This window comes from Leucopleurus acutus (assembly GCF_964270905.1).
Source record: "Leucopleurus acutus genome assembly, chromosome: 12".
Lineage (NCBI taxonomy): Eukaryota > Metazoa > Chordata > Mammalia > Artiodactyla > Delphinidae > Leucopleurus > Leucopleurus acutus.
In genome coordinates this window covers 12672803-12687918 of record NC_139154.1, presented here as the reverse complement: position 1 = coordinate 12687918, position 15116 = coordinate 12672803, and the positions used below count along the sequence as shown (strand labels likewise).

Sequence of the window (15116 nt, the reverse complement as noted above, 5' to 3'; positions counted from 1 at the left end):
TTAGCAGATGAGGATAATGAAGTTTGGAGAAGCTGTTACATGCCCCAGTCCATAGGAGCCAGAGTTGGGATTCAAACCCAGGACTTTCTAACACCCAGGCCATCATACTATACTTAATCAGTTATGTGACCTTGGCTCTGTCAGCCTCAGCTCTTCATTTATAAAACAAAAGGGTTCAGGTTGACGAGCCCTAAGGTCTCTCCCAGCTCTGCAGTTCTTTAAATCTGTGGACCTGGGACTTGACTGCTTTTTAGTTACTGAGCCAACTTGTATTCCTGAGATAAACCTTACTTGGTTATGAGGTAGTATTTGCTAAACTTTTGTGTAGAATTTTTTGCCTCTGTGTACATGAGGGATTTTGATAGGTGGTTTTCTTGTCATATGTTTGCCTGGTTTTGGTATCAGGGTAACATTGGCTTCATAGGATGAGTTGGGAAGTATTTATTCTTCTTCCGTTTTCTGTAAGAGTTTGTATAGTATTTTTTTTTTAATAAATTTATTTATTTATTTTTGACTGCGTTGGGTCTTCACTGCTGCACACGGGTTTTCTCTAGTTGCGGCTATCGAGGGCTACTCTTCGTTGCGGTGAGTGGGCTTCTCATTGCAGTGGCTTCTCTTGCTGCGGAGCACAGGCTCTAGGCACGTGGGCTTCGGTAGCTGTGGCACGTAGGCTCAGTAGTTGTGCCTCGTGGGCTCTAGAGTGCAGGCTCAGTAGTTGTGGCTTGCGGGCTTAGTTGCTTCACGGCATGTGGGACCTTCCCGGACCAGGGCTCGAACCCGTGTACCCTACATTGGCAGGCGGATTCTTAACTACTGCGCCACCAGGGAAGTCCCCAGAGTTTGTGTAGTAGTGATATTATTTTTTCGTTAAATGTTTGGTGGAATTCACCAGTGGAGCCATCTGGACCTGGAGTTTTCTCTTTAGAAAGATTTGTTTAACTAAAATTTCTATTTCTCTAATACATATAGGGCTATTTAGGTTATCTCTTTCTTCTTGGAGGAACTTTACTGCTTTGTTTTTTCAAGGAATTTCATCTAAGTTATTGAATTTATAGGCGTAAAGTTATTCATCATATTCCTTTACTTTCCTTTTCTATTTGTAGAGTCTGAAGGTGGGTCCCCTGTCTCATTTGGGACAGTGGCAATTTGTGTCTTCTCTCTTTTTCCTGCTCAGTTTGCTTAGACGTCTGTCAGTTTTATTGTTCACAGAGAACCAGCTATTATTGACTTTCTCTATTTTTCTGTTTTCTGTTTCATTGATTTCACTTTGATCTTTATTTCCTTTCTTCTGTTTACTTTGGGTTTGATTTGCTTTTCTTTTTTAGTTACTTAAGGTTGAAACAGAAGTCACTGATTTGAAACTTTTTTCCTTTTTTTAATATTGGCATTTTATATATAAAATTTCCCCTAAGCATGTTGTATTTTCATTTACGTTCACTTCAGAATACTTGCTAATTTCTCTTTTTTTGACCCCTGAGTTATTTAGAAGTATATGATTTAGTTTCCAAATATTGAGGGGTTTTCCAGATGTCTGTATTACTGATTGCAAATTTAATTCCACTGTGGCCAGAGAACATACCTTGGATAACTTGAGTCCTTTTCAATTTATTGAGATTTGTTTTATGACTTCAAATACAGTCTGTCTTGGTAAATGATCCGTGTGTCCTTAAAAATAATATGTATTCCACTGTTGTTGGATGGCGTGCTCTGTAAATGTCAGTCAGGTTCAGGTGATAGATAGTTCAAGTGTACTATATCCTTGCTGATCCCTGTCCTTCACTTCCTAAGGTCACTGTATCGAAAACCTTTGTTTTATATTCATGTTTCATGTTCATGTCTGCTTTTGTTGTTATTGTTTTTGTTTCTAGTGGATGTGAAATCAGGTCACCATTGTTCTATCCTGGCCAGAAACAGAAGTTGATTTAACAGAATAGATGGGGAATTTTGCAGTTAAGTTTAGTTCAGGGATTGGTGAGCTTTTTCTGTAAAATCCAGAGAGAAAATATTTTAGGCTTTGTTGGTCATCCAGTCTCTGAGTTACAACTACTCAGCTCTGCCATTGTCACGTGAAAGCAGACATAGACAAGGCTTAAATGAATGAGCACGACTGCGATTCAATTTAACTTTATTTACAAAAACAGATGGTGGGCCAGATTTGGCCTATAGGCTGTCGTTTGCTAGCCCCCAGTTCAGCTGGTTATATGTATTTGTCCACTTATATTCTTTTTATTATTTCTTTTTTATGTGTCTTTATTTTGTAAGTCATCTCAAGTTATCTTGGACCTAAAGGGATTTTAATTCTTAAGTAAGTGTCCAGAATTTATTAGGATTTTGTTTAAACATAAGCAGTGAGTTCAAAATAGAACCAAATAGTTGACAAAGACTGTATATCTAGAGCTACGAATATGTTCATTCCCTTCAATCTGAGAATCCAGCCTAAGGAAATCATCTGAAGTATAGTAAAACAACTTGAAAAATGCAGTCCATGACATTGTGTTTATAGTGGTGGAAATTAGAAAAACCTAGATACCCAGCACTGGGGCTAAGTAAATTGTGGGACATCCATTTGTTAAGATATTATGTAGTTGTTTAAAATAGTGGTTTTAAAAAGTTATGTAACTGTCTGGAAAATTCTCTGACATAATGTTGAAAGAAGAAATAGACTACACAGTTCTATGTGTAATCACAGTTGGAACGTGTTAAAAATGTATATGAGCAAAAACTTTGACATAAAAAAGATCAAAGTGATAGAGTAATTTGGTTTGTGTTAGGAATAATTTCTTTTTCACTGTTTAACATTTCTGGCCTATGCTTATTTTATAATGAAATCGAATTGGAAAATAGGCCCAGGTTTTATTTCTGTTGCAGTTGAGATTTTTCAGTGTTTTTTGAGAGGTTGGTACAGGCTGTTATTTCTTTGCAAATAGATGAAAAGGGGAAGAGTGACTGCACTGCACAAGAATTTGTTAGTGACTCAGTCTGATTCTACAGAGAAAAGCCATGTTTTGAATCAGGAAATAAGGAACTTAGCTTGGGAAATTTATTTGTACTGCCCTAGAAAATTAAGTGTTAGGCTAGTTCTCCAGGACATTTTATACAGCCTCTCGAGTGGTTTTCTTTCCACCTAAGAATCGGAGGTCTCTCACCATTTGTTGAAAATGAGAGAGCATGTAAAGGAAGATTTGCCCGTCACTGCAGATCTCGAGCATATATAGCTCAATGAGTGTTCCCAAAGTGAACACGTAAGTCGCCACCTAGATCAGAAAGTAGAAAGAATATCACCAACACCCCCAGAAGACCCTTCCAGGCCCCTCTCAATTTCTGCCCCTCCCCAAAGGTAGCCACTCACCTGACTTCTAACACTATAGGTAAGTTTTGTCTTTTCTTGAACTTTACAAAAATGGGATCATAGAGTAAATCATTTCTTTGTGTGAGTCACTCATGTCGTCACATATGGTGGTAGTTTATTCACTTTTGTTGATGTGTGGTATTATATTATATGGATATACCATTATATATTTGTCCATTTTACCGTTGATGGACATTTGGGTTGTCTTCGATCGTCTTCATTTGGCTATTACAAATAGGGCTACGATGACATTCTTGTACATGTCTTTTGCTGAGCATATATATGCATTCTGATGACTAAATGCCAAGGAATCAAATTGCTGAGTCATAAGATCTACCTTCAACTTTAATAAATAGTTTAATAAACAGGTTTCCAAAGGGCTTGTAGCAATTTATACCTCTACCAGCAGGGCATGAGAGTTCCAGTTACTCCTTATTCTCAGCAGAACTTCATATTATTGTCCCATTTCGTTTGGGTGTCTTTTATTTTTTGTTTTTTCCCCCATCTGTAAATTTAGCCATTGAAATGGGTGTGGAGTGGTGTCTTATTGTGGTTTTAATTTACATTTCCTTAATGACAAGTGAGGTTGAGCACCTCTTCATATGCTTATGGCCACTGGGATCTCATCTTTTGTGAAGTTCCTGTTCAAGTCTTTTGCCTTTTTTCAGTCTATGCCATTCTCTTATTACTAGGTAAGAGTTTTAGAAATACATTCTAGTCTAAGTCCATTGCCAGATATGTGTATTCCTTCTGCTTGATGGCTGGCCTTTTTGCCCTTTCACTTAATGCTGTTTTCTAATGATCAGAAGTTCTTTATGTAATATAATTCACCAGGCTTTGCCTTTTATGGCTAGTCCTGTATAAAAACTACTTGGCTGCCCCAGGGTCATTAAGGTATTTCCTTGTATCATTGGTAAGCAGCTTTATTGTTTGCCCATTCATGCTTAGGTCTACTGTCTGCCTGGAGTTGAATTTTGTGGATGTTGTTGATGTGAGGAAGGGGTCAGGCTTCATTTCCTTCCCATAGGACTATCCAGTTGATACAACATCGTTGATGAAAAGACCATTGTTTTTCCTCAGCTCTTTAGTATTTCCTGTGTTGTAAATCAACTAATTGTATATGTGTAGTTGTACTCCTGGACTCATTTCAGTTCCATTGATTAGTTTGATCCCATTGCACCAATACCACACTGTCTTAATTATTGTAGCTTTATAGTAAGTTTTGATTTTCGATAGTAAAAGTTTCCAGCTTTGTTCTTCTTCATGACTATCTTGAATATTCTTGGCCCTGTGAATTTCCATATAAATTTCAAAGTCATCTTGTATATTTCTGCAAAAAAGTACCTGCCTGGAGTTCTTTTGAGATTACATTCCAGTGTTGAATCTTCCAAATTATGAACACAGTATGTGTTTCAGTGACATAAAAGTCTTGTTCATCTTTCATTAGATTCATTCCTAGGTTTTGCTGTTATAGATGATATTATGGGGGGGGTTTGTGGGATTTTTTTTTTTTTTTTTTGCGGTACGCGGGCCTCTCACTGTTGTGGCCTCTCCCGTTGCGGAGCACAGGCTCTGGACGCACAGGCTCAGTGGCCATGGCTCATGGGCCTAGGCTGCTCCGCAGCATGTGGGATCTTCCTGGACCGAGGCACGAACCCGTGTTCCCTGCATCGGCAGGCGGACTCTCAACCACCGCGCCACCAGGGAAGCCCAATATTATGTTTTAAATTTCCTAATTGTTTATGGTTGGTATATAGAAATACAGTTAATTTTTGTATATTGTCCTTGATTCAGCAACCTTGCTGATTTCATTTATTAGATCTCTGCCCTTCTTTTTAACTATAGAAGTAACGTAAGTTTTTCGTTAAATAAAGAGACAGTAGGGCTTCCTTGGTGGCGCAGTGGTTAAGAATCCACCTGCCAATGCAGGGGACACGGCTTCGAGCCCTGGTCCGGGAAGATCCCACACGCCGCGGAGCAGCTAAGCCCGTTTGCCACAACTACTGAGCCTGTGCTCTAGAGCCGGCAAGCCACAGCTACTGAAGCCCACGCGCCTAGAGCCCGTGCTCCACAACAAGAGAAGCCACTGCAGTGAGAAGCCCGCACGCCACAACAAAGGGTAGCCCCCGCTCTCCACAACCAGAGAAAGCCCGCGGCAGCAACGAAGACCCAATGCAACCAAAAATAATAAATAAATAAAATAAATAAATTTATAAAAATAAATAAATAAAGAGACAGTAATATGAAAGGAAAAAGGAAAAATTTCCTCTCTGTCCAATCCCATTCTTCATGTATGTGCATACTCTCATAGAAAAGAAATAAAAATGGAATCAATCATATTATACCTACTCAGGAGAACCATGAACCATGATTAAATTTGACATTCAATTTTGAGCTTGTATTTAAGACCACTTCTTTATCCATGATATTCTGGTGCCTGAGGCATGCACTTACCTCATCCTCAGGCACGTCGACCTCAATTTTAACTGGTCTGTAAGAGAGCTTACTTTAATTGAGCCACCAGGTCCTCCAAAGGGAATCTCATTATTTCAGGCAGTTTGTATTTTTAATTTGAACCACCCTAACACACTCCAAATATAGCATGAAGTTTATTTAACTGTTTTCATGTGCTAGGTTGACAGAACCTTTCTTGTAATTGCTTTGTGACATATTTAGTTCACTTAATGATGTATCATGGGGTTCATTCTGTGTCTGTACGTGTAGACTGACTTCATTCTTCTTAACCCATTCTGTGTTGTACCCAACAATATGGATATATATAATTGATTTAACTGTCTCTCTGTTGGCAGACATTTAATGAGTGTCCAGTTTTTTTGCTGTGGTGATTTTTTCGTTTTGTTTTGTTTTTGGCCACGCTGAGTGTCTTGTGGGATCTTAGTTCCCTGACCAGGGATCGAATCCAGGGCCCTGGCAGTGAGAGCTCTGAGTCCTAACCTCTGGACCGCCAGGGAATTTCCTATTGGCAGACATGTAGATTGTCGCCTGGGTTTTTACTATTCTGAACAGTGCTGTGGTGGACACCCACTTATATCTATACTGGTGTACTTTTCGTTGATATATATTTTAAATGAACTCCTAGAATTGTGATTGCTGGCTTAAAGGGTATACACATTTCAAAACATTTTTTAAAAAGAAGTCCATTTAATTTTTAGAACATTTTTTAAAGTTCAATACAGGCTTCATATAAATAATTTAAATAATAAATAATTATAATTCTTGTAGATTTTGCCTCCCTTCACAGTTTAAAAGAATGTTGCAGGTATGATCTTTCCTCCCTAGCATAGTTTATGACCAGAAAGTAAATTATGCACTTCTAGAATATTAGTGTAGGTAAGGACCTCAAGTCATCTTGTCTGGAATCCTTGTTTTTTTTATTGAAATGTAATTCATACTTACCAGAAAAGTTACCATTTTTGGTATATAATTCAGTGTATATAATATAATTCAGTGATTTTTTTTTCAGTGTATTCTTTATGTTGTACAATCATCACCACTAATTCCAGAACAATTCCATAACCCCCAAAAGAAACTCAGTACCTATTGGCAGTCAGCCCTGATTCCTCCTTCCCCCATTCCCTGGCAATCACTTTCTGTCTCTGTTGATTTGCCTGTTTTGGACATTTCATATACATGGTATCATACAAGTTAGGTATGCTTTTGTGGCTTGTTACTTTTACTTAACATAATGTCTTCAAGATTCATCCGTGTCGTAGCATGAACAGTACCTCATTCCTTTTCATGGCTGAATAGTATTCCATTGTATGGTTATACCACATTTTGTTTATTCATTTGTCAGTTGATAAATGGAATATTTGGCTCGTTTCCACTTTTCGGCTGTTATAAATAAGGCTGCATTGAGTATTCGTGCACCAGTTTTTTATGAATGTGTACTTTCAATTCTCTTGAAAGTACTATGAGTGAAATTTCTGGGTCATATGGTAATTCTATGTTTAACATTCTTGAGGAACTACCAAACGTTCTTCCAAAGCAGCTATACAATTTTACATTTCCACCAGCAATGTATGAGGGTTCCAGTTTCTCCACATCCACACTAGCACTTATTTGTCTTTTGTTTTTTAAATAGCCATCTTAGTGGGTGCAAAGTGGTGTTTCGTTGTGGTTTTCATTTACCTTTCCCTAATGATTAAAAATATTGAGCATCTTTTCATATGCTTACTGGCCATTTATAATATCTTCTTTGGAGACATGTCTATTCAAGCCCTCTGCCCATTTATTAATTGGGTTGTTCATCTTTTTAATTGTTGAGTTCTAACAGTTCTTTAAATATTGTGGCTCTTAGATCTGTATCACATATATGACACACAAATATTTTGTACCATTATATGGGTTGTTTTTTCACTTTCTTGATAATGCCCTTCAACACACAAATATTAATTTTGATGAAGTCCTATTTATTGACTTTTTCTTTTGTTGCCTGTGCTTTTGGTGTCACATCTGAGAATCTGTTGCCTAATCCAAGGGTACACAGATTTACAGCTGTGTTTCCATCTAAGAGTTTTATGGTTTTAGCCCTTACATGTAGGTCTTTGATCCATTTTGAGTTAATTTTTCTATGTGGTGTGAGGTAGGGGTCCAGCTTCATTCTTTTGCCAGTAGATAACACAGTTGTCTCGGCACCATTTGTTGACAAGACTATTCTTTCTCCATTGAATGTTCTTAGCACCCTTGTTAAAAATCAGTTAACCACAGGCGTATGGGTTTATTTTTAGACTCTCAATTCTAGTCTGTTAATCAATATGTCTATTTTTATGCCAATATCATGTCCTGATTACTGTAGCTTTGAAATAAGTTTTAAAATCTGGAAATGTGAGTCCTCCAGCTTTGTTCTTTTTCGAGATTGTTTTAGCTATTTGGGGTGCCTTGCATTTCCATATGAATGGTAGGGTCAGCTTGTCACTTGTGTAAAACTGGCAGTTGGAATTTTAATAGGGATTGCATTGAATCTGTATATCAATTTGGGGAGTGTTGCCATCTTAACAATATGAAGTCTTCCAATCCATGATGTTTCCATTTACTTAGATCTTCTTTAATTTCTTTAAATAGTATGTTATTGTTTTCCACTTACAAGTTTTGGACTTCTTTGGTTAAATTTATTCCTGAGTATTTTATTCTTTGTGAGGTTATTGTACATGGAGTTGTTTTCCTAATTTCATTTTCAGATTGTTCATTGTTAATGTGTAGAAATATGGTTGATTTTTTAAAAAACAAATTTATTTGTTTATTTATTTATGGCTGAGTTGGGTCTTTGTTGCTGCGCACGGGCTTCCTCTAGTTGCAGCGAGCGGGGGCTACTCTTTGTTGCGGTGCGCGGGCTTCACATTGCAATGGCTTCTCTTGTTGCAGAGCATGGGCTCTAGGCATGCAGGCTTCAGTAGTTGTGGCACGCAGGCTCAGTAGTTGTGGCTCGCGGGTTCTAGAGCACAGGCTCAGTAGTTGTGGCACACGGGCTTAGATGCTCTGCGGCGTGTGGGATCTTCCCGGACCAGGACTCGAACCCATGTCCCCTGCATTGGCAGGCGGATTCTTAACCACTGCACCACCAGAGAAGCCCTACGGTTGATTTTTGAATGTTGATCTTAAATCCTTTAGCTTTGCTGAAGTCATTTAGTAGCTCTAATAATTTTTTGTGGATTCCCTTGGGTTCTCTCTACACAAGCTTATGTCATCTGCAAGTAGAGGTAGTTTTCATTCTTACTCTCCAATCTGAAAGCAGCTTTATTCTTTCCATGCCTGATTGCCCTGGCTAGAACCTCTGTTGAATAGAGTGGCGGGAGCGCACATTCTTTTCTCGTTCCTGACCTTAGGCAGAAAGCGTCGTCTTTGCTCGCTGAGAATGGTAGATGTAGGGTTTTCACTGATGCCTCCCTTTATTAGGTCGATGATGTTCCTTCCTACTCCTAGTCTGTTGGGTGTTTTTATCATGATAGGGTGTTGAGATTGTGAAATGCTTTTACTGCCCCCTTGATTCTACAGATGAGGTGGCAGGTCACATCTCCCTGTCCTTAGATGGTTGGATACATATGTTACCTTTCTCTCAGACTTTCCATCCTGACTGTGCCCAGCTGGCGGTCCCAACTGGGCATGTGACACTGTGGTTGAAGTGCAGCTTGTGGTCAGCATCCCAGGGAAGTCACCCTCCTGCCTTTACTCCTCACCCCCTCTCCTGGCGGTGCCAGCCTTGTGAAGCACGGGGGCCATGACCTTCCTGGTCATTTTCTGAGGGACAACAAGGACTGTTGTCTGCTTTCTTTCACGATGCTGTTGCCAGCTGTCCCTGGTTCCCGGAGCACATGCGTGAAAAGACAGCTGCTCCCGTAGCTGCCCCGACCCCATTGTGCACATATAGATACTGCTTTGTAGAGCACAGGCACACAAAGAGCCGTTGATGCCAGCCGGTGGCTCCCAGCCCCTCCTCAGCCCTGGGCCTGTCTGACCGGTCTGCCTGCCCCCAGCCTGCCGTGTCTTTGGGAATGCGTGCCCTTGGCCTCTGTGGAGCTGACCCATGTCATCCCCAGGAATGGCTGCCCCCATGTGGCCTCTCTGTGGAGCAGCTGTTTGTGAAATCGCCTCTCTTGGCCTCCTGCTGGCAGTCGTGTACTGAGTGGACGGCCATACCGATGGGCCCAGTTGGGCAGAGGAAGGACTCCCCGGCCTTTCAGTAGCCATGATTAAACCCAGTCAAATAAATTTATTTCTGGTATTAGCTCCGTAGAAGTGAATTGTGTGGGAGCCATGGGGTGGCCCAGCAGTCACATCACCAGCGCGCCCTGGGATAGACCTCACACAGAGACAGCGTCCCACGTGCTCCCCACTCAGGACGCCTCAATAACTGCTTCCAAAGTGCCAGTCCTTCTTGTCAGTGTCACTTGGGAGGCTTATTCTTTGCAGCATTTATTTAGCTTCAAAGTCCAGACCAGGAATGTATCTGGAACAGGTGATCCTGCTAAAAGTTACATCCGAGCACGTCGCTCCTTTGATCAGAACTTTCCGATTACCTTTCCTTCTCACTCAAACGAAAAGCCTTCTGCCCAAAACGCATGCTCTGACCCCTGCAGGGCTCCCTTCTCCTTCGTGGTGAGGCTTTCCCTGCCTGTCTTGTGGAAAATCCCAGGTACTCTCTCCGCCTGCCCTACTCTGGGTCCTCCTTCCCCACTTTATTTTCCTCCTAAGCGTGGATCCCCTCGGGATCGGAGGCTCCACTGAGGGCAGACTGTTTTATTCATGACTCCCCCAGCGCCTGGCTCAAAGTAAGCACTCGATGTATAATTGCTGAATGAATAAACGGATCTCATCTCTATGCTACACATGAGCCATGCTAAGGCTAAGAGAACGTAACCCTTTGCCCCCCAGCCCACGACCAGTCAGTGATGGAGTGGACCCTGGGACACCCCGTTATCCCCGAAGCTCCACCGCAGCCTGCTTCTCAGTCACATACCTCGGGCCTCCTCTGTGAAGCTCTTCAGAGGGAAGACTCTGGATTCTTAGTCTGTATATCCTTTCCTCCTTGGTGCCCCCCAGAAAGTCAGCACTGTTCTGTGGGAGGACATTACTAACTGTATGTGATAATTGTCATCTCTTTTGATGTGGCCTGAAAATGAGAGAAGGATGCCTCTGACAGGGTTCTTGGACCTTTGCCTCAGTCCTGGGGCTCACGTGTCAGAGCTGCCTTTCCCTGGCAGAGGGCGGTGTTACGAGCCCCACCATCTCTCTCAACCCTGCTGTCTGTTTTCCTTTTTTTTGTTTTTGTTTTTAACCACATACAAATTTAAATCTTTCTCTACTGTGATCCCACAGCAGTTTATTTTCCTTTTCTTCCTTTGGTCTATTCAAGAAGTTGATTTCAAGTCTAGGGGATTCTTCACTCTAAGAAGAAGTGAAGTTCTTAGTGGTATGTGTTTGTTTCCAATCCTAAACTCCCTCCCTCCTAAGTCATGTAAACAGAAAAGTAAAAACTGAGATCTTGTCCCACAGACAAGAAACTGTCCCTTTTTTGTTGGTGGTGTTTTTCTGTTTGTTGTTTTCTGCTTCACCTGCAGCTCGTCAGAATGGAGCTGTCTGCCTTTCAGGATGAAGAGGGACAGGGGGCCCTAAAAGGGAACGTCTCAGCTTTTCTTCCCTCCATCAGCTTTGTCTTCTTTTTCTTTCCAGGTTGTGTCCACGCTGCTCATCAACATAATCCCAGAGGATCACGTCCCACTGAACTTGTCAGGAAAGGCGAAGATTGGCGGGAAGGCCTGGGTGAAGGAGTCTCCTCGGCCCGTTCCCGGCTTTAACCCCGACTCCATGTGCGAGTCCCAGGTATGGCTGCCCAGCTGTGTGGGTTGGAGACTTGCAGTCCTGGGTTTAGGCAGCTTGATTTAAAATCAAGACAGAGAAATGGAGGCACGTGCACAGAAAGAGGAGTCGTGCCTGAAGGGAAGAAGTTGTACCCAAACTGTGTCGACTTCGGTTTTGGAAAGAGTAAGAGTTGACCATTAGCATTTGACTCTCAGTATAAAACTCATAACCAGCACGGAAAGGCTTCTCTGGCAGAAGGCCTCTGAACTTGACTCAGCAAAGCTTGGAAATGCAGACCCTGTGATTTCCCCTGAGACCCCTGAGAGGCTGAAGATCATTACGCTGCTGTGAGGTTTCACACCTCCCAGCTCTGTGCTCAGGAACCAGGCCTCGGGGGCAGCCCCAGGGCAGCCAGACCCGGGGGGCACGGTGCTGCTGCAGGAGAGCGACACACTAAGGACTGCCAAGGCCTCTGTGTGCTCTTGGTGGGGGAGTATCCCCAAGGCCCCAGCTCACAAGTGCCTTGTCACAGGGTCTAACACACATCGCATTTGGAACCCAAGCTGCCCCTCTTCTTTCCCTTCCTAGATTCTATACTTAATGTGTGTGGCACCGTGCAACTAGAAGTCCTTCCTTGAATTAGCTTCTAATGCTTGAAACCAACTTTATGGAAGTACAAATTCAGGCCTTAAATGATATCAAAAAGGTTGTGTTTTTCTTATTCCCAGGGTACAAGGAAGGGAGTACCTAGGCCAAGGTCACGGTTATGAAGTTTAGACGCTAGGTGTTCTCATTTCCAGTCACAAGGTTTTTGTCAAGGATCCTTGACTTTAAGTCAGTACGGATGGGTGGAGGGAGCACGGGGCATAAGAACACACTGAAATATCTGTGTGTGTGTGTGTGTGTGTGTGTGTGTGTGTGTGTGTGTGTGTGTGTGTGTGTGTGTGTGTAGTCTTCTTTGCATCAAGGGCTTGAGGCAGGTTACAATAAGGTTAACAAGACACGAGATGGGGTGGGGTTGGGGGCCTCACACAGGAGGCATTGCCTCCAACCCAGCGTTGGTGGCCGTCCCTCTGCAGGTGATCATCAGGGAAGGGGAGCTGCTCTGCGGGGTGCTGGACAAGGCGCATTACGGGAGCTCCGCCTACGGCCTGGTCCACTGCTGCTACGAGATCTACGGCGGGGAGACCAGCGGCAAGGTTCTCACCTGCCTGGCCCGCCTCTTCACCGCCTACCTGCAGCTCTACAGAGGCTTCACTTTGGGTGAGTGTGGGCAGGTGGCCCTGGGGCCCCCTCCCCTGGCCAGCACGCACACCAGCATGTCTCCCCGGCTCTCCTGGCAGCCTCCAGGGGAACAGCCAGGCTCCTTCGACAAAGGCTTCCTCACTCGGCCACCAGCCACACTTCACAGCCTTGCTCCTTCTCAGTGCTTCTCCCACCCCCCAACCCCATGTTTCTTCACGTAGCACAGAATGACACCCCCCTGCACCCTCATCTCCATTTCCATTCTGTCCCTTTCTCAACCCCACCCTTTCTGGTTTTCGGTCCCTGAGACCGATGTTTTCACACTCACACTCACCTCCATTCTCTCTTGCAAGTGCCCTTCCAGAATCCTCCAGTGCAGAATCCTCCGCACTCCATCTAGGGCCCTACCTGTTGTCAGAGCTGCCTACACCTCCCGATGCAGCAGGTGAGGTTGGAAACACCACGTTGGGGCAGACCTGTCAGGTGATCCTAAGACAGGAAGAGTAACTCTCTGGTTTCCTCCCTGGAAATGAGAGCCCGCTGTTCAGGAAGTTGGCTTTGTAAAGAAAACACGTGTGCAGATACCGTCTGTGCCCCGAGCTCATTCAGGGCAGCGTGTCTCCAGGTGCGCAGAGCGGAGTCCGAGCCCTCCGGCAGTTTCCTGTGAGGAGTGGTGACGGGCTGCGTGCTGAACAGGAGCCCCAGTGAGCGTGGGAATCGTCCAGCCGACAAGACCAGCAGCGGTGGGACTGAGACCCCGTGTCCGTATAGACGTGGGGCCGGTGGGCCTGCGCAGCTGGAGTTGGCTCGTCGGCCTGCAGCGGGGCCTGCGTAATTGTATAATTTATATTAATCGTGGACAAGTCAAAATAATGTAGTACAGGTGTGAAAATAATTTAAAATCACCCAGCATTCAACTGCCAGGGATAACCACCAATGTCGATTTGATGTGTGTCTTCCTAGACTTGCCAAGTGCAAACACATTCAGAAAAAAGGGGATCCTACACGACCTAGTGTTTTGTAATCTGCTCCCCTCCCTCCGGTTGCAGATGTGTTTTATAAATGTCCTCTTGGGTGAGCAAATATAAACCGACATCCTCAGGTCTGCGGCTACAGACTCTTCTACTTGTGTAGATGTACCGTAGCTTATTTAACCAGTTCCTGTTGTTAGACATTTAAGCTCTTTCCTGGTTGTCACGATATTGCTGGGATGAACACCCTTGAGCAGATATCTTTCAAAGCGAAAAGTAGAGGAAGATCCCACACCCAGACAGTGACGAGGATCAAACCTAACAAGCAGCTCTGCTCAGCACATGGTACGAGGAGAAGTTGGCCAAGGTGCAAAGACCATCTGGTGCCGAGAGACTGGGAGGGCGCAGGGCCAAGCTGGGCGTCGAGCTCGGAGGGCAGGCCGGGCTAGCCATGGTGCCTTCTAGCCCTCGCAGCCGGAGGCCGCTGGAGGGGCAGCAAGGCGGTCTGGAGCTGACCCCATGGAAGGGCCCACTTTCATGGTTGTGGCTTCCTCGCAGAGGGACAGTTTCTTTCCCCTCCTGCTCACACAAGCTCTTTAGAGGCTCTCAAGCTTCCAGGACTTTGCATGTGGGAGTCCCAGCCACCTTAGCCCCACTTTGGAACAGTGCAGCCTTTGTCTCCCTTCCCACTCAGACCTTGGCCGAGGGACTTTGGAGTCCAGTAGCCCTCAGATGTAGACAGAAAGTAGTTCATTGAAAGAGAAAGTGGGAAGACTTCTTGCCCAAGGTGAGGAATTCCTCAGCCCTTTGAAGCCAGAAGGACAGGCTTAACTGAAGTGACCCAGGCTTTCCTCCTTCCAGTGCAATGACGGGGACCCTGCGGTGGTGGTCCCTGTCCCCCAGGCTCGAGCATGTCTGTGTGTGTGCCTGCACACGCGTTCTCACAACCATATAGGCTGGGCCCTACGCAGTGTGACTCCTGGGAGTCAAAACTAGGATGTCCTCTCCCACCCTCTCTTCTTTCCTCAAACTCAGTTTTTCACCCAAAACGTCATCTTCACCTCTAGCCCATCCATCCAACATGTTTTTATTGAATGGAGGGAGTATAGCTGGTGGCTAAGAGCACAAGTTTGGGACGTGGGCTTGGATTTACTCTCTGCCACTGTAACTCTGGGCTCAAGTTCGAGCCTTCAGTTTTGTAGACCATTTACCATTGTAAAATGGTAAGCCCG

At 43.9% G+C, this 15116-nt stretch overlaps 1 protein-coding gene across 1 annotated transcript in view; it reads left to right on the top strand.

Moving 5' to 3' along the window:
* The window catches only part of POLR1A (RNA polymerase I subunit A), a 76338-nt gene that overhangs the window by 37719 nt on the left and 23503 nt on the right, over positions 1 to 15116 (top strand). The window contains exons 15-16 of the mRNA XM_082852372.1: positions 11540 to 11689; positions 12748 to 12931. Coding sequence (XP_082708498.1) covers positions 11540 to 11689; positions 12748 to 12931 — 334 coding nt within the window. The remainder of the gene's footprint in view (positions 1 to 11539; positions 11690 to 12747; positions 12932 to 15116) is intronic.